This window comes from Heterodontus francisci, chromosome 1, assembly GCF_036365525.1.
Source record: "Heterodontus francisci isolate sHetFra1 chromosome 1, sHetFra1.hap1, whole genome shotgun sequence".
NCBI classification, from domain to species: Eukaryota; Metazoa; Chordata; class Chondrichthyes; order Heterodontiformes; family Heterodontidae; genus Heterodontus; species Heterodontus francisci.
Window position 1 is genome coordinate 168,073,070 of NC_090371.1, and position 27,477 is coordinate 168,100,546.

General features: G+C 43.2%; 1 protein-coding gene across 1 annotated transcript in view; it reads left to right on the forward strand.

Moving 5' to 3' along the window:
• Window positions 1–314: 314 nt before the first annotated feature.
• LOC137369605 (collagen alpha-1(XXV) chain-like) overlaps window positions 315–27,477 on the forward strand; it is a 164,022-nt gene continuing 136,859 nt past the window's right edge. Inside the window, exons 1-6 of the mRNA XM_068030959.1 lie at window positions 315–470; window positions 4,777–4,803; window positions 4,949–4,975; window positions 16,680–16,739; window positions 19,482–19,589; window positions 20,068–20,103. Of these exons, the coding sequence (XP_067887060.1) occupies window positions 315–470; window positions 4,777–4,803; window positions 4,949–4,975; window positions 16,680–16,739; window positions 19,482–19,589; window positions 20,068–20,103 (414 nt within the window). The remainder of the gene's footprint in view (window positions 471–4,776; window positions 4,804–4,948; window positions 4,976–16,679; window positions 16,740–19,481; window positions 19,590–20,067; window positions 20,104–27,477) is intronic.

Here is a 27,477-nt window from a genome sequence, read left to right on the forward strand (position 1 = left end):
GGCCTCCTCCTGAGGTCCCCAGCATCACAGATGCCAGTCTTCAGGCAAATCAATTCACTCCATGTGATATCAAGAAATGACTGAAGGCGCAGGATACTGCAAATGCTATAGGCCCTGACAATATTCTGCCAATAGTACTGAAGACTTGTGCTCCAGAACGTGCCGCGCCCCTAGCCATGCTAGGTAGAGCTACTACTGGCATCTACCTGGAAATATGGAAAATTGCCCAAGTATGTCCTGTACACAAAAAGCAGGACAAATGCAACCCGGCCAATTACCGCCCCATCAGTCTACTCTCAATCAGCAGTAAAGTGATGGAAGGTGTCGCTGACAGAGCTATAAAGCAGCACTCACTTAGCAATAACCTGCTCAGTGACGCTCAGTTTGGGTTCCGCCAGGGTCACTCAGATCCTGATCTCATTCAAGCCTTGGTTCAAACATGGACAAAAGAGCTGAACTCCAGAGGTGAGGTGAGACTGACTGCCCTTGACATCAAGGCAGCATTTGACCGAGCATGGCATCAAGGAGCCCGAGCAAAACTGAGGTCAATGGGAATCAGGGGGAAAACTCTCCACTGGTTGGAGTCATACCTAGCACAAAGGAAGATGGTTGTGGTTGTTGGAGGTCAATCATCTGAGCTCCAGGACATCACTGCAGGAGTTCCTCAGGGTAGTGTCTAGGCCCAGCCATCTTCAGCTGCTTCATCAATGGCCTTCCTTCAATCATAAGGTCAAAAGCGGGGATGTTTGCTGATGATTGCACAATTTTCAGCACCATTCGTGACTCCTCAGATACTGAAGCCATCTGTGTAGAAAGGCAGCAAGACCTGGACAATATCCAGGCTTGGGCTGATAAGTGGCAAATAACATTCGCACCACACAAGTGCCAGGCAATGACTATCTCAAACAAGAGAGAATCTAACCATCTCTCCTTGACAGTCAGTGGCATTATGATCGCTGAATCCCCCACTATAAACATTCTGGGGGTTACCATTAGAGGCCTGCTACCTGACCCGAACCCGACGGGACCCAACGACATGTGTCGGGTTCGGGTCGGGTCGGGCCCATCTTCAGGTCTGGCTTTCGGGCTCAGGTCGGGTCGGGCCGAGTCCAGGTCGAGTCGGGTTGGGTCGGGTCGGCCCAAGATGCACTGCAGCAACACACCAAGGCTCCTTCGACAGCACCTTCCAAATCCGTGACCTCTACCACCTATAAGGACAAGGGCAGCAGATGCATGGGAACACCACCACCTGCAAGTTCCCTTTCAAGCCACACACCATCCTGACTTGGAACTATATCACCGTTCCTTCACTGTCGCTGGGCCAAAATCCTGAAGCTCTCTTCTTAACAGCACTGTGGGTGTACCTACACCCCAAGGACTGCAGCGGTTCAAGAAGGTAGCTCACCACCACCTTCTCAAGTACAATTAGATTTGGGCAATAAATGCTGTCCTAGCCAGCGATGCCGAATTCCCATGAACAAAGAAAAAAAATTAACAAATATCATGCCGTAAAAAGGGTATTTACGTTCTAATTACTTGTCCTAATTTTCTGTGGTGAGTTTAATGGGCAATTAATGTGCAAATCCAGCAAGTTCTCAAAAACAACAGGATGGCTAACAGCAAGATACCGTTTGTGCAAAGTAAATGGCAGAGCAGCATAAATCGACCAGCAAGTTCTGGAGAATCGTAACTCTCAATGTATCTCTTACTCACCTGAACCTGTTAGCCCATTTACGCATTAATAACACTGTGTGTCTCTAACACTCGGTTATTTATATACCAACATCAAGCCTAAAGTTTTTATGATTTTTTAGGACAGAATTTAAACAGTGCTTTCAAGCAAAGATAATGCAGACTTTGGGCTGACTTTTATTCTCCCTCTGCCGCAAAAAATGGCAGCCCACATGCACAGGCTGTGTACCGCCATGCCTCCGCAAGCTAGCATGCGGCAGCTCATTTCTATACGCAGGGCGGTCCGCCATCCCCAACCCCCCAATCACGTGGCGAGGTCAGGCTCTGTGATGCCGGCAAAGGTGTCAGCTGCCTCTGTGCAGGCGCCGGCACCATTTTTAAAGGGCTGCCAGGGAGAAAAAGATTGCACCCCGGAACTACCCCCCGACTGCACTGTACATAAATGTGTGACCTGTTCCCCTCCACCACCCCCCAATAGACAGATTAGCCCTTTCCCCCCCAAAAACACTTAAATTGAGAAGTTGACCTCTTCCCCCTCAACTGCACAAAGTGCAGAGGTCACCCCTCCCCCCCACCACTATAAATGCAGAGTTGACCCTGTCTCCCCACCCCCACTACACTAAAAATCCTATGCTCTACCCTTCCCACCACAGTGGCGCCAGCTTTCCCTGGATGGGAAAGTGAGGGCACGTGAGTGCCGGCTGTCGCATGGAAGATCGTGGACAGCTGGTAAGGTCGCAGGGAATGGCATGTTAGTTTATTCATGTCTTTTATTTCAATATTTAAAGTAGGATCCTGTTGTCGAGTGGTTTGGGGGCCACCACGGAGCCTTGCCGCCGCTGGGAAGGTTGGGTCTGGCAATCCTGGCGTTGGGCTCCATGGAGGGCCGTTGCGATCTTCCGCCACCCCCCCCCACCAAGCCTCGCCGCCAGGGAGCCCAACGTTTGGGAGCTCAACAAAATTCAGCCCTATATATATTCAACATGCCAACAAGAATTTGACTTCTTGTGTAAACCACAAATTATGCAAAATAAATTGGATTCTACTTTTTAAAAATTTCTGTATTTCAGTCAACCATTAATCATAAATTAGTTAAACTTTTTTGGGAAAGTTATTTACCGATGAGTTATGTGCTACTGTCAAAGTTTTCTGTGTCAGTGGAACGGTTCTGGGGCTTTGACTGATCAGTGATGCTGCATGTCAGAAGATGAACAATTATGCCATAATTAAAGACATTCACAGAATAGGAGGAAGATGATACCTTTTATTGGCTGCAGATTTATTGGACACTAGTCTTCAGGACCACACAGGCATCTTCAGCTGCAGAGGAATCCATCTGCTCCTAAAAGCTTGTGTCTTAGCTCAACATTTGTTAACCTCATGCCCAGTTATAGTTTGTTAAGTGGGTAGTCATGGTTACCTAGAAATAAAAACAGAATATACAGCAAATACACTGCAGGTCAGTTAGCATTTGAATGTGATGTGATTGGTTAACATTTTTTCTCTGACTTTTCATTAGACCACTCATGCTTGCACTAATTAGAGATCCATATGTGTAGATTAAACACAGATGTGCTGCCCTGTGAGGGAAAACATGTTTATAATTTTCCTATCCTGGACCATTGCCATGACCTGGTCATACTCCTAGCACAGACCTGTTCATTGGTAGGTCTTGCTGCTGGAATGAGAGGGAAGCGAACGAGGAGGAGGAAGAAACAGGACAGGTATCTGCACACTTGAGAGCACTGACAAGAAAGGTCTGAGGCCCAACGGCTGACAAAAGTGGTGGGAGAGGGGTGAATGGTGCAATTATTAAAATGCGCTTGCCAGCTTTCTTTGGGCTGCCTGCAGGACCCCTGCATACATGCTTACAGCCCAGTCTGCTAATTAGAGCCTGATCAGATTAGAACTTCTGTCTGGCCCAACTCTAACTTCAGAGGTGACAGGGCCTGGGGACAGAATTTTCACTGCTTGCCCCCACCCCCCTTTCTCCCTAATGCCAAATAACCTAGACACCAGTACAGACACGCTCAATGATGGATGTGGGGGTTATCCAAGCTGCACTATCAGCCCGAAAGATGTTTTTGTTTATGTTGTGGGAGGTCTGGCTCTCTGGGTCCCCAGCCACAGACACTCTCCCCCCACCGTTCCTGGAGTGAGCAGCTTCCACCAGAATTCCCAGCTCATTCAACTGGAGGACGCTTGAGATGGGCCCTTAATGACAAGGGAGCTCACTATGCATAATTGTGCATTAAACATGTTCCCAAGTACATTGTGGGCATACTCAAAATTAATATGTTTAACATTATGTACGGCGCAAAAGAAGTAACAACTGTGGGGTGAGATTTCCACTGCTCATTGTTCATCATGGAATCGTAAACGTGTGAAGGACATCACCTTTTACAGTTTTGCAATCAATGGCAAACAGTTGAATCTTCCTCCCGTAAAAGCCATCTTATAAAATTAATACATACCCTTGGTAAAGGTGCTTTGTTGCCAAGCTTTCACTTTGCAAGCATTTAAGGTGTTGTCACCTAGTTATTATAGTACTGGAGTAGCAGTCCTATTGAATTCAAATCTCATCATGGTAAATAGTGACATTAAATTCAATTAAAAATAACATCAATGAAAGCTGCTGGATTGCTGTAAAAACCCAGCCACTTCTTAATGTGCTTCAGGGAATGGACCTGCCACCCCTACCTTTCAAGTGATTTCAGACCAGCAATATGTGGTTGACTCCTGATGTCCTTGGTGTCGTATGTTGATGATTCAGCACACCACAGAGGTGTGGGCTGGCGCTCGCTATTACAAACACAGTAAATTCTCAGTTTTAGCCAGACCAGCAAGGTGAAGCCATGTGCTTCACCACAGAAAGGAGGGAAATCATCAAGCAAATCATCTCAGGATGTTTGTAACCACATCTGTTTGCAGAGTGGTATTGGCAGATCACCTGTCTGCTCACTCTTGGATGAGAAGTGGAGCATGGGATGAGAGGGGTGGGAGGAAATAGGCATTATTTTTAAATTCAATTCAAAGAGTACAATTTGAGGAAAAAGTTAATAACTTTTAATTTTTTCATTGCAGGGTCCACCTGGTCCAAAAGGTGATAAGGTTTGTGAAAACAATCATTTTTACAGACAAACATAAATATATTTTCCTTTATCTGCTTAAAAAAATATCCACCACAATAAAACAAAATTCTTAATTTCTCATTGTTTCTGCATTGATGTCAATTAAATGTATTTGGGTTTTTCAGGGTGATCAAGGTGACCAGGGGCCTCGGGTAAGTCTCCAACAAAAATGTGATGGCATTCTGAGGTATACTGCATGAAGGCTTGAGTGTAGTTACAAACGAGATGATGACCTTTTCTCAATACACTACTCAACTCCACATCAGTATCATCCACTGGAGAATATTCCAGGCACACTTGAGCAGGTTTTAGAGTATTTAAGATAAGTCTGTCAGGGCAGTGATGAAGGTCTCATTTTGCTACTAATGTCACAATTATTAGGTCTCCCTGGATTAGGAGAGAGTGTGCACCCACAACACAAGGTCATTTCTCCCATACATCTTAATCAATGATGTGTATTGGTAATTAGAAATGAATGTTCCTGCTTACTGTACTGCTTGATCTCGAGCAGCCTGTTATGGTACAGGCATCTGTACCTCCTCTGCTGGTCACAGATTAAAAATATATCAGAAAGCACTGGTGGTGCTAAAATGACAACGTTGAAATTCAGTTTAACCCAGTGGTTTCGGGCGGGGGTGGGGCGAACTCACAGGCCTAATTTTGAAGCCCATGGTATTTTATCTCCTGAACGTCAACCATATGTTGGGCGTTAACTACATTGCTTTAAATGGGAGGAAATTAGCAGCTGGCTACATGCTCCTTCTGGACCACAAAGGAAAGAGTTTCATATATCTTGGAGGACCTCTTCAACCCCCCTACTGCTGCTGGCAAGAATGCCATGATGGCCAAGTTGCAATTCAATCGGGTCCCCCTTGACGTAATGCGGTGCCGATTTTCATAGTCATCTAACTGTAGTAAGCAGCTAAACTGGTGATCAGCAAGAATCGGGCAGTAAGCTGAAAGCTTTGTTTTGAAGGCTCCCCTGTCTCCATCCACTTACCACATGGTGGGGTGAGGTGGGTTAAAATCCTCCCTCTTAAATCTACAGGAACTCGAGAAAAACTGTTTTGGTGGATGACTACATAATACACACAGAGCGTGCAAGGGAGTTAGACAATGATGTCTATTAATTTCCATGTGTGTCTGATTATACAAGTGTTGGAAGAAGGTTTTCTGTTTTTGTGAGATGTCAGCTTACTTAATTAAGAACTTCTGTGTGTTACTCGACCTGTTCACCACCACAGCCAAATTCTCAGCTTTTACGTGTCCTCCAGCACTTTGTAGTATGATTTTTAAAAAGATAATTGATCTTTGGCCTTTTACAGTCACAGTATGTGGATTGTAACAGCATGTTTTTCGTTTTTATGCTCCTGTAGCTTACCAGAGCTCATGTGCCCGTCCAATGGGTGGTTTTAATTAAAACGAATATTACAGTGGTAAATTTTCCAACACTATGCTATTGGCCACCTCCACCTCTTTCCCTCCCTCAAATTAGCAGGTGAAGCAATAGTACATCCTCAGAAACACAAAATTAAACAAATAGTTCCTAATCATCTGTCTGTCACATTGTCAGGAACTGAGGATAACATTAAACTGTTCTTGTGCAAAAGTCAAAGTCAATAAATGCTTAAAAGCTAAATAGAATGTGTGAGCACTGATCAGTTACTGACTGGCTACAGTTCAAACAATGCTAAACAAGTTCAATGCTGTTATCATTGAGAAAATATGCTGATAGAGGAACTAGCAGTCCAAATGGAGAGCCCAACATCAGACTGAAAATCTGTCATTCAGTCTATCAAGTTGATAATTGTCAGCTTGCAGCTGTTAATGAATTTGATTTGTGGTCACAGTGCAGTAATAAGACGCTGACAGTATTTATTTACCAATTACCCAGAATGCTTTGCCCAGGAGTATTTGAATCCTGATTTCCATTTGTAAACCAGCAGATCTGGTTTCCATGTAGTATAATAAATATTATTAAAAAGGAAAGGGGTGCATTGAATATTGATTAATAACCATTTTAACAAGTAAATGATAGGTTGCCAATTTTTAAAGTACCACAGGATAGGATTTTGTTGTGCAATTTACTGTGTTTGTCTACAGTGTTTGAAATGTTAGTAGAAGGAAAAAAAATCATTTGCATTTACATAGCATAGTGCCTTTCACATCTGCAGAATGTTGCAAAGCCCTTTACCACCAAAGAAGTATTTGCGAATTAGTCACTGTTCTAATATAAGCAATGTGGCAGACACAGGAAAGTCCTACAAACAGCAATGAGAGATAATGACCAATTAAAGTATTTTGGTGTTGTTGGATGATGGATAAATGTTGTCCAGGGCATTGAGAGAAATTCTCTGCTTTTCAAGTAGTGACTTGGGATCTTTTATGTCCACTTGAGCAGGCAGATGGGACTTTAGTTTCACATCTCATCCAAAAGACGGTACCTCTGACAGTGCATCACTCCCTCAGTAATGTATTGGAACATCTGCCAAGATTATGTGCTCAAGTCTCTGGAGTGGGCTTGAATTCATGACCACTGAGCCGTTTCCTGATCAACCCTCGTAGAAATGGGGGAGAAATCACTTTCAACACTGCACCTTTGTAACAAGATAGGTGAATTGATGGCCCAAATAGAAATAAATGGGCATGATGGCAATTACAGAGGTGGGGCCATTACAAAGAGACAGGTTGTGAGGTGACCAAGTTTGGGAACTGAATATTCAAGGCTTTTTGACATCTCAAAAGGATAGGAAGAAAGGGAAAGGAGGTCGGGTAGCTCTGTGAGAAATTACATTAGTGAGAAATGACCTTCGCTTGGAAGATCAAGATGTAGAATCAGTTTGGGTGGGGATACGAAATAGCAAGGGAAAGAAGCCACTGATGGGAGTAGTTTATAGGTCCCCTAAGAGTAGCTACACTGAAGGACAGAGTATAAATCAAGAAATAATGGGGGCTTGTAAGAAAGGTATTGCAATAATCATGGACGATTTTAATCTTCATAGAGATTGGACAAATCAAATTGGCAAATGCAGCCTTGAGGACAAGTCTATAGAGTGTATTCAGGACAGTTTCTAAGAACAATATGTTGAGGAACAAACCAGGGAACAGGCTATTTTTAACCTGGTAATATGTAATGAGGCAGGATTAATTAATGATCTATAGTAAGGGATCCTCTCTGAAAGAGTGATCATAACATGATAGAATTTCATATTCAGTTTAAAGGTGAGAAACCTGGATCTGAAACCACTGTCTTAAACTTAAATAAAGGCAATTACAAAGGTATGAAGACAGAGTTGGCTGAAGTGGACTAGGAAAATAGGTTAAAAGGTAAGACCGTAGATAAGCAGTGGCAGCCATTTAAGGAGATATTTCATAACTCTTAACAAAGATATATTTTATTGAGAAAGAAAGAAAGACTCTATGAGAAGGACGAACCATCCGTGGCTAACTAAGGAAGTTAAGGATGGTATCAATTTGAAAGAAAAGGGATATAATTCTTTGAAGATTAGTGGCAGGCCAGAAGATTGGGAAAAATTTAGAAACCAGCAAAGGATGACTAAAAATAAAAATAAAAAGGGAAAATTTAGAATACAAGAGTAAACTAGAAAGAAATATAAAAATAGACAGTAAGAGTTGTACAAGTGTATAAAAAGGAAGAGACGAGCTAAAGTAAACTTTGGTCCCTTAGAGGATGAGACTGGGGAATTAATGAGAAACAAGGAAATGACAGAGACTTTGAACAAGTACTTTATACCTGTCTTCACAGTAGAAGATACTAACAGCATCCCAAGAATAATAGAAAATCAAGGAACAAATGGGGGGAGAAACTTAAAACAATCACTGTCACTAAAGAAAAAGTATTGGGAAAACTAATGAAACTAAAGACTGACAAGTCCCCTGGATTTGATGGCCTGCATTAAAGGGTCTTCAAAGAAGTGGCCGCAGAGATAGTGGATGCATTGGTTGTAATCTACCAAAATTCCCTAGATTCTGGAAAGGTCCCAGCAGATTGGAAAACTGAAAATTCACACCCCCTATTCAAGAAGGGAGGGAGACAGAAAGCAGGAAACGATAGACCAGTTAGGCTAACATCTGTCATTGGGAAAATACTGGAATCTATCAATAAGGAAGTAGTCATAGGACATTTAGAAAATCATAATACAGTCAAGCACAGTCAACATGGTTTTATGAAAGGAAAGTCATGTTTGACATTTTATTACAGTTCTTTGAGGATGTAATAAGCAGGGTGGATAAAGGGAACCAGTGGATGTAGTATATTTGGATTTCCAAAATACATTTGATAAGGTGCTACATAAAAGGTTACTACACAAGATAAGGGCTCATGGTGTTGGGGGTAATATATTCACATGGATAGATGATTGGCTAACTGATAGGAAACAGAGAGTTGGGATAAATGGGTCATTTTCAGGTTGGCAAACTGTAACTAGTGGATTGCCACAGCATCAGCGCTGGGGCCTCAACTATTTACGATCTATATTAATGACTTGACTGAAGGGACTGACTGTATTGTAGCCAAATTTGCTGACAATAGAAAGATAGGTGGGGAAGCAAGTTGTGAGGAGGACACAAAGAGTATGCAAAGAAATATAGATAGGTTAAGTGAGTGGGCAAAAATTTGGCAGATGGAGTATAATGTGGGAAAAAGTGAGGCTGTCCACTTTGGCAGGAAGAATAGGAAAGCGAAATATTATTTAAATGGAGAGAGACTGCAGAATGCTGCGGCACAGAGGGATCTGGGTGTCCTCGTAAATGAATCACAAAAAGTTAGCATGCAGGGACAACAATAATTAGGAATGTAAACGGAATTTTGGCATTTACTGCAAGAGGGAAGGAGTACACAAGTAGGGAAGTCTTGCTACAACTTTATGGGGCGTTGGTGAGACCACACCGGGGAGGGAGAGATTTTACATGAGCAACGAGGGTCTCGGCTACCGGCTGAATTGCCAGCGAGAGCCTGTGTCACGTCCGCTGGGGAAAGGCCACAGCATTACCTGCCAATTAGACACTAAAGTGGACAGTGGCGGGCCTTCCCTGGAAGAAGGACCCCACTGACTGAAGTCCCACCTGCTGAGATCTGCTGGCCTATCAGAGGCTTGCAGCTCTTTCCCTGAGCAGCGCCACCACAATTAAGTCTGTGGTGGGAAGGCCTGTGGACGGCCTTCCTGCCTGGCTGCCAACTGAGGCCCTTAAGTGGGCAATTACTGCTCAATAAAGGGCCTCATCCTGCTTCCGCCAGTATTATCCCAGTGGCGAGCAGGCCTGTCGCCACACGAGGAGGATGCCAAGCTGGGTTGCTTGCTGGCTCTGGGGGGTGGGGGGGTGGTGGAGAGGGGGCACCCCTTGTTAAAAGGCACTTAGTGCCTGATCGACGGACACAACATCAGGAAGGGGGGAGTCGGTTGAGAGCCACTCCCCCTTGCAATTGCTTCTGAGGCCCCTGCATCCCCTGCTCCACAACCCCCTCCCTGCAAAACCCCTCCAACCCTGACTCACCTGTGACCTGGGTCCCTCACCTCTGGTGGGACCATTACTGGCAGTTATAGTGGGCAAGCTGGAAGTAGAGCTGAGGCTGCGATCAGATCAACCATGATCTTATTGAATGGCAGAGCAGGCTCGAGAGGCCGAATGTCCTGCTCCTGCTCCTATTTTTTACGTTCTTACCTTCCAGGATGTGCCTGTACTGGTGCAAGCACCTACTGCAGTGATGTATCTGTGTCAATCCCCCGCCCTGACCCCAGATACTCTGGCAGGGTTAGGAGCAGAGTTCAGCAGCACTCATTTCATCGTGCCTACACCAATGAGGTGGTGCTGAGGATTTTTGGGCCACAGAGTTTCATAATGGTAGAAGGATTATATGATGGTTGCATAATGTATAACATAATAGCAAGGGGAATACTTTCCTCTTAATAACCCCATTCCGAATAACTGTAAAGGCACTTCCTTGAGGAAAGCTGCCTGCTGCTCAGGTACAGCTTTCTGGAAAGTACAAAGTCATCTGCAGCTTCCAGTTCCTCAGGCAGTTGAGTGATAAAGTGGCCAATTTTCCCTTGCATTACACCCTGTCTCTGCCTATTTCTGTGATACAGAACAGAGCGAAAAGGCATGGTGGCCTACATTTGTGTTTCATGTGACTTCTGGTCGCAAATCAGTTAAGGAGCAACTACCACATTGTGCCTGAAACATTGTTGCTATTTCAAATTTATTTTAACGAGCGGAGCTCACGTCACAGAGCCCTGCATGTCAGTTTCTTTCATTTTTACTGGTCATAGGTCATGTGCAGGCTGACCCCTCTAAACTAGCATTACATTTCTTTACACTGCAGTTCAAATGCTGAATACATTTAAAGAGATAGGCAACATTTGGTGTAGAAAGTGAAGATTTGATTTTTGTCCATTAGATGAGAAAACATAAAAAGTTTGCTGTTGTTGTGAGGCTGCACCATGGGGAGGACTTTCCAAGACTGTAACCTCCATGGAAATAAAAGTCTGGAGAAATGTATAAACGCTGCTTCGATATCTCCAGTTTTACACTATTGCCCAAATTCAAAATTCCACCACCACCCTCTCCCGCACTTCCCCCGGAAATTAAATTCACTGGAGCATGCTTCGAACAGGCAGATTAGGGTCATGGGAGAGAAATGGCAGTGGCTATTTTGGGGCAAGGTTGCAGCAAAGGGCTGTCACCTATTTTGCATAAAAACTGCCCTAAAATGGCCAGTTTTCCTAACTAAAAATCCAGGCCTGTATTTACAGTCAAATTAATGAATTTAAGTATACTCACCCATGATTTTTAGGGCCCTCCATGATCTTCGGCGCAGCGGCTGACACTCCCGTGCCTTCAGATCCCCATCCATGGAAACGAGGTGCAACACTTGTGGCGGGGGTGGGGGGGGGGGGGGGAATGGGGTCAAATTAATGTCATGGGTGTAGGGGTGTACTTTGAACTTTGTGCAGTTTTGGGGGGGGAGGAAGATCAGATGTTGAAGGTAAGTGTTTTGGGGGTGAAAGGGCAAATAGTTAATGTAATTGTTATGGGGAGGGGGTGGGAAAGGGGCTTTGGAACTTTATTTATGTAATTCTGGGGGTATCTTTCTTTAAAAGTTTAACTATCACGGCAGGGTTGATTGCTGTTTAAAAATGGTGTCAGTGCCTGCGCACTGGCAACTGACGCCATTGCCAGGGACGGATAACTCGCCCCCTCCATGTGATTGGGGGGGAAGGGGGCCGGGATGCCCCAGCGATTTAAATGAGCCACCACGCTTAAGATTGCTGTGGCTTTTTGGCATGCAACCCATGGGGTGGGCTGCCATTTTTTTGAATCCAGCCCTGTGTGTTTTATGAATCTTTTGCTTTGTTATGGTGATAGATTCAGGACTTCAGGTTGGGATTAGTGATCCCACAGGTGCCTTTTTATGGCTATTTTCAGATGAGTAAGGAGAAATAAACATTTCTTTTATGATTGCTGATTGGAAAATATAATGAAAAAGAATCCTACTTTATATTCATATTTAACAGCTACCAATTCTCACCTAATTAACCCAGTGAAATGATATTTAATGCTTTATATGTTTATTGTGTTCAATTTTTAAATGCAACAGAATTGATCCTCACACTGTTTCATCCACCTAGAGTTCCTAATTATCATAACAATATCCAGACTAACATTAGTTGCAATGATAGGTCCTGGACACTGTGGACTGCAAACTTTGAATAATTTTAATCTGACTCTTTTATGGGTTTATTTTTATTCCAAACGATACACAGTACATGACATTAAGATGCAACCAATTCACAACTCCTCATTCATTACAAGTTTGAATTGGACTCTATTTTTTCAGTCTGTCTAAATGCGAAGTATAGAAAATCAAATAAATCATGTTCCAGATCAAAGCACCCCCAACAAATGCATAATTAAAATACAATAGGTGTTAAACTTCTGACTGAGAAGTGTAGGAGAAACAAATGTAGTACCTTCCAGACTCCCACTAGCTATTGGATTTTTCTTGAAGCTTGATAAGTGCAAAATAATGGAAATGTCCTGTACTCTCTGAATTATTATGCCCCTTTTGGGAGTATCCATACAGAAAGCACATATAAAACAATCACAGAAATTTTAGTCAGTGCCAATGGAGTCTATCAGTTTTCAATGTAAATGGAAAGCAATAAAGTCACAATGTGATGCTAAAATGTATGAATTTAAAGCCAGATTTATGCACTATGCACTGCAATATCTGTCTGTGGGATGTGCTTGCTCGCATAATTTTTGAATGAAGAAAGGTAAGGTTTTGTTGATGTGTATTCAAATAAACACACCAAGATCTGGTTACCAGTCCTTGAGTGTCATGTCTGATCATTCAAAGAAGCTGGCAGGTTAGTCAGCTTTTTTCAGGCAGTGGAAGTGGAAAGATAGTACAGTGGAGCACCTGAAGGGTTTTTAAATTTATAATTGAAAGTTTAAAAATTTGGCTGCACTCCCACTGCAACTGGTTTGTATCCCTGGCAGCACGGGGACAACCTCTCACAAGCAATTTCCTGAACATTTGTACACCAGGTCTGGAGCATTAAATGAGGCAGAGTATCATTTGCAACCCAACTTGAGCGTCATTCTTTGAAAATAATTCTTCAGATGTAGTTTTTAAGTTAATATTGTAAATTACTCAACAAAGCTATTCTTTTTTTAAATGTTAGCTCCTATTTGAAGTAAGCACAATCTGGACAGCAGTGCTAAGAAGTAGATCGACTCCATGCCATCTATTGTCAGTGGAGCTTGTTACATTGCTGTTCCACAACAAAAAAATTACTTTCAAGGATCCACAAAGGAAACCTTAAAAAGTGACTTTTTAATAGAAATTCATCATTCATTGGGCTGCATTTTAGGGGCGGGCTTCAAAGATGGTGGCCTGCACACGCAGGCTTTACCCCGTGCAGCGGCGGCTATTAAAACCACCAGCTCATTTACATGGCCAGGATTGACCAACTCCCCCCTGCTGACATAGACAGGGTGGGCGATCCATTCCCGGCAACGGTGTCTGATGCAATTGCGCAGGCGCGGCACCATTTTCAAAGAGCTTCTAGCTCTTACATTTAATTTACATTTTCAAAGACACATTGCTTTAAGATTTATTAAAAATAATTAAATAATATTCCCGGTCCCTTTCCCACCTCCCCAATAAACATACATTTCATTCCTTGCCCTCTCCCCCCACCCTCAAAATACTCACCTTGTGTACCTGACCTTCCTCCCCCCCACCCCCCAAAGTTCAGAAACTTTTAACTTTACCCCTTCCCATCACCCCCTTAATTATTTAACATATTTAAATGTGGCTCCCGTTGCCGAGCAGCGGGGTGGGGAGGGGGGAAGTGCCACAAGGCCTCACCGCTGCCAGCAATATGGGGCCAGGCATTCCCAGCGTCGAGGCCTGTGGTGGGCCACTCCCGGCAGCATTTTACGGCCTCCCCCCACCACGACCCCTGATGTCAGGGGGCGGTAAAATTCAGCCCATTGTTTTGTAGTTAGTCATAGATAACAGCCTAACATTTAAATTATTTAGCCTTTGAACTTTCTCTTTCATGCGATTTTGTCAATGTCTATAATTGATAATGATCAGCACTTAACAGTTTTTGATCATTACCACCTTCGCTAGTAGATAGTTTAATGTACGCCTGCAGCAATGGATGTATCACTGAATAGGATGTAAGTTTGTGTCCATGATTCACTTACACAGTGAGTGATGAGTTGGCAATCTCAGATGGGCGTTCCAGAAGAAGACCTCTGCAGAGGGCAACAGTGAAAATCATAAAGCATCAAACCACTCTACACCCATGCTGCTATTAAATGCATATACAGCAGGCACTCCAAAGGTTTGGCCACAAGTAACCCAATCCTCTCAATGAGGGATTTGTGCCTAGTACAGAAGAAGGGAGTAGAAATAAGTAAAAAAGGAGAAATTGGCTAAAAAAAAAATAACAGCGAGACCCTTTCCCCACTCACTCACTTTGAAGATCAACTGAGGAAATCTTAAGATTTGCTCCTTTTTGATTTGTTTTGAAGTATATTATAAATAAATGCGAATCCTAGCACTGGTGAGCTTTTCCTGAGTGCAAAAAGTAAGTCCGAAACATATTTTTAGATCGACTGGCCTGATCAACTACAAAGTTACATTTTCTCTATGAAATTTTCAATGGTTATAAATGTTTAAAGCAATTCAAAACAAGGAATTGTTTGTAAAAGAATCCATGATTATCGTTGCATTAGATATGCTTTGTATCCCTGACAACTGGAAATTGGTCCTCTGGAACATCTGTTTTGCAAGATTCTTTTTGCAGGACAAAAACAAGAGAGTCACAGCCTATTTCAGCAAGCAAGATGATAAATGGCCATGAGCTAAAATGAGAAAACAAAGGAATGCCATCGTTAATATTTTGTATCCTGTTGTAAATAATTAATGTTAAATTAAAGCATATGCTCAGCATCGTACATCATGGCGTCTTATAGCAGCAAACTAGCCGAACTGATCGATGCTGAAGATAACTTTTGCAGCTGATGAACAATCTTGTCTCCAATGGAAAGCAATTGTCATAAATATAAATGAAAAAGACACTTTTAACTGACTTGTGCTTCATCTCTGGTACGCAAGTCCTGAGTCAGTGACTTCAAACAATCTTGAGATAGAAATGGGCTGAAATGCTACTCAAATTGAGATTGATATATTTATAGGCTATTGATGAGAAATGCTGTTCAGTATTGTAACTTACAAGTTTTACTGGAACTTCATTTGCAAACGAGTTTGAGGGGAAACCTTAGACAAGGGACAGGGCTGAGATTCTGAAATGAACCCCCCTGATGATTCTAAATATTAATGTTGATCTCCTTGTTGTGAACTTATTTGGGAAGCAGTTCTTTAAAGGGCTTTGTTGCCACACTGGAGAACAAAACCCTGAAATCTCAGCTATGACAATCTATATATTGACAGTTTGTGATACACCATATGTTATACTTGCAGCAACGTGGGTTAGTTTCAAGTTTATTGGGTTTTAGCACCTTTTGTCTTCTCTTTAGAAAATGCAGTTAGTGAAGCCACCAATCAAGCTGCTTTGTTCTCCTTCATTTATTCCCATATACCCTTTTGCCCACTCCTGTCATGAAAGCACTGACTCAGGCAAGATCCAATTCATGACTATCTCCACTCCTCCAGCACCTCCCCAGGTGGTCATTCTTCATGTATGAGCCTAGACTTGAGGATAATTTAAACCTCATCCATCCAGCAGGGAACTGACGGGATTGGATCAGCTGCCCATTTTATACCCTGTCTGGTTTTTACTTGCCATTTCCAATCCTGCCAGGTGGATTATGTTTAAATGACCCCCCCTTAATGTGTTGGCCTGAAATTTCATCATGGAGAATACCTAAGTTCAGTTTAATTCTGGCCTGACTTGATGTGCACTCAAGCATTTCTAATGTTCTAATTTCTAATTAGGAATCCAGGTTCACTTATTTCCTTTCTCTACTTGGGATGGTTAAGACAATCCTATGACTAATACCATGCAGCACAATTTCAGCCCATTAAACTATTAAGAAAATGGTACAAGTAAATAAAAAAATGTTGTGGAAAACTACCACAAGCTAACTTCAACAAAATACTCTCGTCCATTTTTGGGAAAGTTATTTCAGAATCTTGGCTCGTCTCCAGTGGTGGTGTAGATGAAGGTGCTGTGCTCAGACAGTAACAGAGAGAAAGTAACAAACTGGCATGCCCTGTTTTATGTTGCAATGTGGAAACCTTGTGCTGTTTTGTTGTGTTTTTTTGTTTGTTCCTACACTGTGTTGTATTCCCAGGGTTTGCCGGGGTCCCCCACAGTGGCGGCTCTGCACAGTAATCAGATCCTCACTGTCAAGGTTTGTGGATAATGTGTGCGTGCTCAGTTAGACGTCAACCAGCATACTACTGTAATTGTTTACATTGGATAAGGCTTAATATTCTATATGAAGTCAATTATTAAAAATGAGGCTAATTAAATTTAAAAATCTTTAAAATAAAAGAGAAGCTATCCCTTAGGATTGGCATATATGAGATAAGGTTTAAGTCTAAAGAAATAGTTATTATTCCCAGAATAGTGAGCTTAATAAGGATGTTTAAAATGTTGTTGTTTCCCTCCCCCCGCCAACCCTCATTTAAAAGCAGCAGCAGGAGGGAAGAAAAAGTGCCGGAGAAGTCCCCTCCCCCACACATCTCTAATGCTGTGTCTGATTGCATCACCAAAGATGACTGACAGCCTCCAGAAAGCAACCATATGAGAAACCATCTCATCCTACAGGCTAAGAACAGTGTGGGTGCACTTGAGGGAGGGGAAAAAATTATATTATGGAGAGGGAGTGAAGGGTGCACAAAGATAAAGTGAAACAAATTTGTGCAAGACTGGCTGGATTTTAGATCAATCCCAATTCACCCAGGAAAACAAAAAAGGAAAATTTCACTCAGAGTGATCTTTCAACATAGAGATTAATCAGCTCTAGATACAAAATTGGTTTGAATGCAGTCCATGAATCAAGAGTGAATGTATACGAGTGAAATGATTTTAGTTTAAGCAGATAATGAATTATGAATTCAAATAAGCTTTAATTCACATGGGATAAAGAGGAATGTCTCACTATTTATTTAGTTTATGATTCTTGAAGTATTCATGGGGGTGAATTTTATGCCACCCCAAAGAGCGGGATGGTGGCAGGAGAGTGGTGTAAAATGGAGCAGGAGGCTCTGGGAGCCCTTCCCAACCCGTTCCCGCCTCCGCTGCCACTTTACGCAGGGCAGCGGCGGCGAAAAACAGCCCGCCTGCCCCAGGCTAATCAAGTCCCTTAAGTGGCCACTTAAGGGCCTTTGTCCACCTCCACGCAGATTTTACACATGGCAAGCGGGCGTCCTAGACCCGAGAGAAGCCGCCCGACAAAAGCAGGCGGCTCTTGAACGTCCCGGGGGGGCCCTCATGATCCTGGGCCCGACCAAGTACCCCTGGCAAGACAACCAAAACCTACCTGTGCTCCAGGCCCCCTGACATCTTCTCTTCACGCTAGACTGTAGTCCCAGCAGTAGCCACCGCTCCCAGTGGTGCTGCTGGGACTAAGAGCTGCCGGCCCGCTGATTGAAGCCTGGCAACCCGCAAAATACGGGTCAGATCCCCAGGCGAGGTGGAAGCGGGTTGGCCACCGATTTTCAGACGATGGCCGGCTCCCGTCTGCCGAGGGTAAAATCCCAGCCATGGTCTTGATAAAAATGATTCTTTTAGTAACTACATATGATTTGGTACTGAACAAAGCTTTCTCAAGATTTTAAACTCACCAAATAAAACAAAATGTTTCCATTCAATTGGCTGGCTGTTTGATTACCAATCCATGTTTGATAGGAGGATCTAAGGATTAAACTCAAATACTGTAATACTTGTATTTATCATTTTGTTTGATTAAGTACAGAAATGGTATGCTGGACTAATGTCTGACTGAATGCATCACTGTAAATCCTGATGGTTTGGTACATGGAATCCATGCCGATCTGCCAGTTAATAGATGCAGCGAGCTGTGCGATTTTACAGTGAGACCTCAAAGAGGTTACTGGACCAGCAAAATAATATGACCATATATAAAGATAGGGACTGATTAGATTGGCACTTCTTTAAAAAATGTAGTAATCGGAGTGGGAGATAAACAGTGGCTATTTTATGACATCACTGTACCTATGAATCACTTTTTTGATTATTACTATTTCAATTGGATTTTCTGCTTACTGAGTATTTATTGACAGGGTCTATAGCTAGGACACACCAGCTTAGATTTTCTGATTGGCATTATTTTAACCCACTTAATTTAAATGGTAAGTGGAAAATTTAGCTAATCACATGTTACTATTAATTTCCAGAATTTTGGTGTTAGGATTTGGGGGATAAATGTATTAGATGAATAGATAGACAGACGGACAAACAGAAAAATGGGTTGATACCAAACAGCTGAACATTTAGTCAGTCTGATGACAGATGGATCAAGGTTTGGATTATCAATCATTTCAGTTTCTGCTTTCTTTCCAAAATATTATGTTCATATATTGGTATTGATATGGCATAGATTTCATAGCCAAAAACCTGAAATGTATGTAGTTGATAGAAATGTGAACTTGCAGTTCTTAACTGTTTCTCCTCCTTCTTTTGAAACCTTCCCTTGCCACTCCTTCACCTTTCTGACCTCTGACCTCCAAACTTTGACTTTCCCTGCCTGATCAGATGGCGTTTCCTTACCCAAGAGTCAATCATGGGTTCCTGTCGGCTGATCAGCAGTTTATTAAGCGACGTCTCATGAAGGTAGTGCTCGTACTTGTAGAATTCTTCTTTGCATTCTGTACTGTAAATATTATTCTTACTTTTCCTCGATTTTCTTTACCTGCATTATAATTAGTAGTAATTACATGTTTGCTGCTGACTTAATTTTCTCAGTGTCATCACTCAATAGAATTTTAATGTAATTGTAATTATTTATTGTTGACTATAAAATCAAAAAACACCCTCCCTAGAGGTTTTATCATTGTAAATAAAAATAACCAAACTGTCTATGTAATAAACATCATTTTTATTCACACACTTTTTCACCAATCTACAGGGTGATCAAGGTCAAGCCGGACCACCAGGGCCTCCTGGTCCTCCAGGCCCACGTGGTCCTCCAGGTGACACAGGAAAGGATGGTCCTCGAGGAATGCCAGGAGCACCTGTAAGAATTCTTCAGATTAATTTCAGTGCATTATACGATGGTTTTCTTTTAATGTGTTTCCATAAGTTAAAGGCACTGCACCATGGTGCAGTAGGACATGGGTGCAAGTCTGTATGAGCTCCACACAGTGAGTTATCTTGGACTTGCAGTCATGGGCAGGTGTCCCACAGTGATCAGATAATTCATGTTGGAGGAAGGGAAATTCACCCAGTGTCTCCATGGCTCTTCTTCTGTAGGCCTTAGCATCTGGTTTCAGAGCAGCATTGAAAGAAACCTGGGAACAGGTCACACACTCTCCCTCTTGACTGAAAATTTTGCATGGCTGAGTGACACTCAAAAAGGAAGCAGGGGAACATGTGTCTCATCTTAAAAGAAATTAACATTAATGTTACTGACAGGCATCAAATTTTCAAGATAGCTACTTCTCACATATAAATATTAGTGAAGTTTACTAAACAAATTCATGTTTTGGTTTTAGGGGGAAACAGGATCAAGAGGTGAAACTGGATTAACGGTGAGTAAAATACTTATCTCATATTATACTGATGCAATGGGAAGGTGTTTCAGCCCATGGGGAAAGGTGCAATGGAAATTCTTCTTGTTTATAATGGATGAATTTTGTGACCTTTTGCTTGATTATGTGTAAGATCTGAGATTCAGCCCACCCCACCCCTCCTGGAGGTTAAATAGTGGGGTAGATTCCATGAGAAGAAAAACTCTATGTGGTATATGGAAGGTGCATGCTTGATGTGATCAACAGTTCTTCTTTCTCAGAGGACCTTGAAGTCCCAGCCACCCCATTGACTTAATTTGGCCTTGATTAGCTTGTAGAGTTAATGCAAGTCATCTAAACTGAACTGGAGTAGCCATATAAATATCGTGGCTACAAGAGCAGGTCAGAGGCTAGGAATCCTGCAGTGAGTAATTCACCTCCTGACTCCCCAAAGCCTGTCCACCATCTACAAGGCACAAGTCAGGAGTGTGATGGAATACTCTCCACGCCTGGCTGGGTGCAGCTCCAACAACACTCAAGAAGATCGACAGCACGCAGGACAAAGCAGCCTACTTGATTGGCACCCCATCTACAAACATTCACTCCCTCCACCACCGACGCACAGTGGCAGCAGTGTGTACCATCTACAAGATGCACTGCAGCAACGCACCAAGGTTCCTTAGACAGCACTTTCCAAACCCGTGACTTCAACCAACTGTAGGACAAGGGCAGCAAATGCATGGGAACACCACCAACTGCAAGTTCCCCTCCAAGTCACACACCATCCTGACTTGGAACTATATCGCCGTTCCTTCACTGTCGCTGGGTCAAAATCCTGGAACTCCCTTCCTAACAGCACTGTGGGTATACCTACCCCAAATGGACTGCAGCGGTTCAAGAAGGCAGCTCACCACCACCTTCTCAAGGGCAATTAGGGATGGGCAATAAATGCTGGCCTGGCCAGAGATGCCCACATCCCATGAATGAATAAAAAAAAATTGCAATTATCTTTTGCTGATAGTTATTTACAATTTTTATTTATGAAACTTTTCCACTTCTTGTGGTGTTACCACTGTTTGTTACACCCATCATTTGCATCAGTAAATAATGTAATTTTTCCTGGATCTATTATTCTTTGCTTTTAAGACTTAATGACATCCTTCCCTCCCTCCGTTGTGATCAATAAATGTCGATTGACCCTCAGGGTTTGAATTTAAAACAAAGGTGCAAATTAATATGCATTGATTTTGATCGCATTGCATGAACATTTCCTAGTTACTGGAGGAACTGTCCTACCAAAATCCAATTGTTTGTCTTCAACTACTAATACAGCCAATTTGCCACTAACAAATTTTAATAGTATGCTATTTTGTTATTTCAACTTAATGTGAAAAATAGGGAGTTATAGCATTTATCTAATAGTTAGTTGTGCCGTTTTAATAGTTTAAACCTGTTGATTTTATTGGTTTGTTAAATTCATTAAGAGGAATACTGTAGCTTTTTAATAGCTGAAGTGTCAATGACACTAAAACTTTTGCACAGCAACATTTGGCTGTTTATTGATTACAGAGTGTTGCTGAGTAGCAGATTATTTATTCAATGTCTTCATTGTTAGTGGGGAAAGTTGAACTTAAGATCATAGCAGGGACACAGAGGTGTGCTTTTCAAATGTCCAGACAATTCTAGAAAGCATCAAGGATTTAAATAATTTTGATAAAGTCAATCTGAGAAGAGCAAACCAAATTACTGACTAGTCAGCCTTTCATTATTATTTCATGATCTTAACTTGAGTAAAACTCAGTTTATGTATTCAAAGAGCAACTTTTGGATGTAAAAATGTTCTTTGAATCAGCATTAGGATGAGACATATTCTGATTTGTCCCATTATTCTATCTTACTGACTACTTGCCATTATAGTTCTTGCTGTACCCACTAGAGTGTCTGACTCCATGGTAGGAATTTTACGTCACCCCAACAAGCCGGATGGTGGTGAGGGGGTGACATAAAATGGAGCAGGAGGCTCCAGGAGACCTTCCCAACCCGTTCCCGTCTCCACTTCCCTTTACGTAGGGTGGGGGGGGGAGGGGGTGTGGTGGGTGAAAAACAGGCTGCCCATCCCAGGCAAATCAAGGCCCTTAAGTTGCCAATTAACGGCCACTTAAGGGCCTTCACCCGCCCCAACCGGGCGTCTTGGAGCCGGGAAAGGCCACACGGTAAAGGCTGGTGGCCTCTCAATGCCCCCAGCCCAATTGAGGGGTGCCTCTGCTTCCCCAACCACCCCCAAGATCCAAGATGCTCCCCTTCCTCCCCAAACGACCACCCTTGCCTCTCCGGGACCCGACCGATTACCCCCAGCGAGGCAACCAAAATTTACCTGGACTCCTGGCTCCATGTCCTTGGCTGGGTTGCAGTCCCAGCAGTGGCCACCGCTCCCGGTGGTGCTGATGGGACTAAGAGCTGACGGCCCGCTGATTGGCTGGCAGCTGAATGAGGCGGGACTTCCTCCCTCAAGCGGGCGGAAGTCCTGCCTCATAACAATTAGCCTGGGAACCTGTAAAATGCGGGACAAATCCCCAGGCTAGGCAGAAGTGGGTTCGCCAGCAACTTTTATGTCAGTGGCCAGCTCCTGTCCGCCCATTATAAAATCCAGCCCCATATCCTGGGATTATATTCATCAGGGATGGATGCAATAGGTTCAATGCTGCATCTGTACTAATAGTTCATCCCAGTGCATTGCAAAAAATATTTTCTGGTGTCCTACCATATCTGTGGCTTTGGGCATTTCTATGATTTCCAATAATAGCACTCCAAGACTGGCTAAGCAGAATGCCAGATGATGCCTGTTTTCTATTCCCATCTCCCAAAGGGACCATTCTATTCCCATGTTCCAAGATGAACCACTGCTCAGCTACTTTGGGGCTCCATCCAGTGGTTCAGCTGAGAACTGAATTTCATCCATGGAAATCTGATGGGTGTTACATATTTGATCGAACACCATCATAAGTCTTGATACTAATTTTTGAAATGTCAGTCTCCACCTAAGCTTTTCACGGAATCACAGAATTGTTACAATGCAGAAGGAGGTCATTCAGCCTAGCGTGTCAGCACCGGCTCTCTGAAAGAGCAACTCCCTCAGTTCCATTGCCCCGCCTTCTCCCCATAACCCTGCACATTCTTCTTTTTCATAGAACTGCCTAATTCCCTTTTGAATGCTTCAATTGAACCTGACTCCAGCACATTCTCAGGCAGCGCATTCCAGACCTTAACCACTCGCTGCGTGAAAAAGATTTTCCTCATGTCACTTTTGCTTCTCTTACCAAATACTTTAAATCTGTGCCCTCTCATTCTCGACCCTTTCACGAGTGGGAACAGTTTCTCTCGATCTACTCTGTCCAGACCCCTCATGATTTTGAATACTTCTGTCAAATCGCCACTCAGCCTTCTCTTCAAGGAAAACAGTCCTAACTTCTCCAATCTATCTTCATAACTGAAATTCCTCATCCCTGGAACCATTCTTGTGAATCTTTTCTGTCCTCTCTCCAATGCCCTCATGTCTTTCCTAAAGTGCGGCGCCCAGAATTGGATGCAGTACTCCAGCTGAGGCTGCACTAGTGTCTTGTACAAGTTCAACATAACATCCTTGCTCTTGTACTCTGTGCCCCTATTAATAAATCCCAGGATATATTTTCAAAATATTGAAAATCTTTCACCTTTGTTTTATTATTTATTTACTAATAGCAGTAAAGCTTAATAGATTGGCTGGTGAGTAGTTCATATTAATTAAGTAAATAATTAATTAGTTATTTAAAACACAATAAGGATGACAAGGCAGGTGATGTGTTGCAGCTGCAGTATGTGGGAGCTCGTGGACACTAGTGTGATCCACAGCACCCATGCCTGCAGTAAGTGGCTGCAACTCGAGATTTGGCTCAGAATTGAGGAGCTGGAGGCTGAGCTACAGACAGTGCAATGCATCAGGGAAGGGAAAAGTTACCTGAACACTTTGCTCCAGAAGGCAGTAACACCCCATAGGATAGGGTCTTCTCATTTGGCCAGTGGTCAGGAACAAGAGGGTGTGACAGTGAGTGAGGCAGGGAAGGGGATTTAAAGGCAGAACCTGCAATTGTCCAACAGGTTGGAGGTTCTTTCAGCTTGTATGGATGAGAGTGAGAGCTGCAGGGCGGATGAGCTAAGTGACCATGGCACCATGGTGCAAGAAGTCATTCAAGTGGGGGGAGTAAATAGGAATGTACTGGTAGTAGGGGACAGTATAGTCAGGGGGATAGACATAATTCTCTGCAACCAAGAGTGAGAGTCCAGAAGGCTGTGTTGCCTGCCTAGTGCCAGAGTTCAGGACATCTGCTCAGGACTGGAGAGGAACTTACAGTGGGAGGGAGAGAATCCAGTTGTCGTGGTTCACGTGGGTACAGGGAGTATGAGCAGCTAGAGGCTAAATTAAAAAGCAGAACCTCAAAGGTAATAATCTCTGGGTTATTACCTGAGCCACAAGCAAATTGGTGTAGGGTAAATAAGATTAAAGAGTTAAATGCTTGGCTCAAAGATTGATGTGGGAGAAATAGGTTTTGATTCAAAGAACAAAGAACAGTACAGCACAGGAACAGGCCATTCGGGCCTCCAAGCCTGCGCCGATCTTGATGCCTGCCTAAACTAAAACCTTCTGCACTTCCGGGGACCATATCCCTCTATCCCCATCCTATTCATATATTTGTCAAGATGCCTCTTAAACGACACTATTGTACCTGCTTCCATCACCTCCCCCGGCAGCAAGTTCCAGGCACTCACCACCCTCTGTGTAAAGAACTTGCCTCGCACATCCCCTCTAAACTTTGCCCCTCTCACCTTAATCCTATGTCCCCTAGTAACTGACTCTTCCACCCTGGGAAAAAGCTTCTGACTATTCACTCTGTCCATGCCGCTCATAACTTTGTAAACCTCTATCATGTCGCCCCTCCACCTCCGTCGTTCCAGTGAAAACAATCCGAGTTTATCCAACCTCTCCTCATAGCTAATGCCCTCCAGACCAGGCAACATCCTGGTAAACCTCTTCTGTACCCTCTCCAAAGCCTCCACGTCCTTCTGGTAGTGTGGCGACCAGAATTGCACGCAATATTCTAAGTGTGGCCTTACTAAAGTTCTGTACAGCTGCAGCATGACTTGCCAATTTTTATACTCTATGCCCCGACCGATGAAAGCAAGTATGCCATATGCCTTCTTGACTACCTTATCCACCTGCGTTGCCAATTTCAGTGACCTGTGGACCTGTACGCCCAGATCTCTCTGCCTGTCAATACTCCTAAGGGTTCTGCCATTGACTGTATACTTCCCACCTGCATTAGACCTTCCAAAATACATTACCTCACATTTGTCCGGATTAAACTCCATCTGCCATTTCTCCGCCCAAGTCTCCAACCGATCTATATCCTGCTGTATCCTCTGACAATCCTCATCACTATCCGCAACTCCACCAACCTTTCTGTCGTCCGCAAACTTACTAATCAGACCAGCTACATTTTCCTCCAAATCGTTTATATATACTACAAACAGCAAAGGTCCCAGCACAGATCCCTGCGGAACACCACTAGTCACATCCCTCCATTCAGAAAAGCACCCTTCCACTGCTACCCTCTGTCTTCTATGACTGAGCCAGTTCTGTATCCATCTTGCCAGCTCACCTCTGATCCCGTGTGACTTCACCTTTTGTATCAGTCTGCCATGAGGGACCTTGTCAAAGGCTTTACTGAAGTCCATATGGATAACATCCACTGCCCTTCGTTCATCAATCATCTTCGTCACTTCCTCAAAAAACTCAATCAAATTAGTGAGACACGACCTCCCCTTCACAAAACCATGCTGTCTCTCGCTAATAAGTTTGTTTGTTTCCAAATGGCAGTAAATCCTGTCCTGAAGAATCCTCTCTAATAATTTCCCTACCACTGACGTAAGGCTCACCGGCCTATAATTTCCTGGATTATCCTTGCTACCCTTCTTAAACAAAGGAACAACATTGGCTATTCTCCAGTCCTCTGGGACCTCACCTGTAGCCAATCAGGATGCAAAGATGTCTGTCAAGGCCCCAGCAATTTCTTCCCTTGCCTCCCTCAGTATTCTGGGGTAGCTCCCATCAGGCCCTGGGGACTTATCTACCTTAATGCTTTGCAAGACACCCAACACCTCCTCCTTTTTGATAATGAGATGACTGAGACTATCTACACTCCCTTCCCTCGGCTCATCATCCACCAAGTCCTTCTCTTTGGTGAACACTGATGCAAAATACTCATTTAGTACCTCGCCCATTTCCTCTGGCTCCACACATAGATTCCCTTCTCTGTCATTGAGTGGGCCAACCCTTTCCCTAGTTACCCTCTTGCTCTTTATATACGTATAAAAAGCCTTGGGATTATCCTTAATCCTGTTTGCCAATGACTTTTCATGATCCCTTTTAGCCCTCCTGACTCCTTGCTTAAGTTCCTTCCTACTGTCTTTATATTCCTCAAGGGATTCGTCTGTTCCTAGCCTTCCAGCCCTTATGAATGCTTCCTTTTTCTTTTTGACTAGGCTCACAATATCCCGCGTTATCCCGCGATTCATGGGGCACTGGCACCAGTACTGGGGAAAGTGGGAGCTGTACCATTGGCACAACCTTCACCTGAACCATGCTGAGACCAGTGTTCTTGCGAGTTGGATAACTAGGACAGTTGACAGGCTTTAAACTAAATAGTGGGGGTGAAGGATCAAGTGAGAGAAGATATGATAAATTAAATAGAAAGGACAAGGCAAGATAATAAGGTAGCAATAAGGGAAATAATAATCAGAGTGTGGCAGGAAGGCACAGAATGTACAAAATTAAGAGTGTGCAAGCAGCTAAGGCTGGAGGTTGCATAAATAGTCAAATGACAGAACTAAATGCTCTGTATTTGAATGCGTGTAGCATTCATAACAAAACAAATGAATTGATAGCTCAAATAGAAATAAGTATGTCTGATCTAATAGCCATTACAGAGAGTTGGCTGCAAGATGACAAAAGCTGGGATCTAAATATTCAAGGGTACATGACATTTTGGAAGGACCGGAAACAAGGAAAAGGTGGAGAGGTAGCTCTGTTAATTGAGGATGACAGTACAATAGAGAGAGGTGACTTTAGTTCTAAAAATCAAGATGTAGAATCAGTTTGGGTGAGATAAGAAATAGTAAAGGTAGGAAGTCACTTTTGGGAGTAGTTTATAGGCCCCTAAAAGTAACCACACTGTAGGACAAGATAGACAGGAAGAAATAATTGGGGGCTTGTGAGAAAGGTACAGTGATAATCATGGGTGATTTATATCTACAGATAGATTGGGCAAATCAGATTGGGGCAAAGGTAGCCTGGAAGATGAG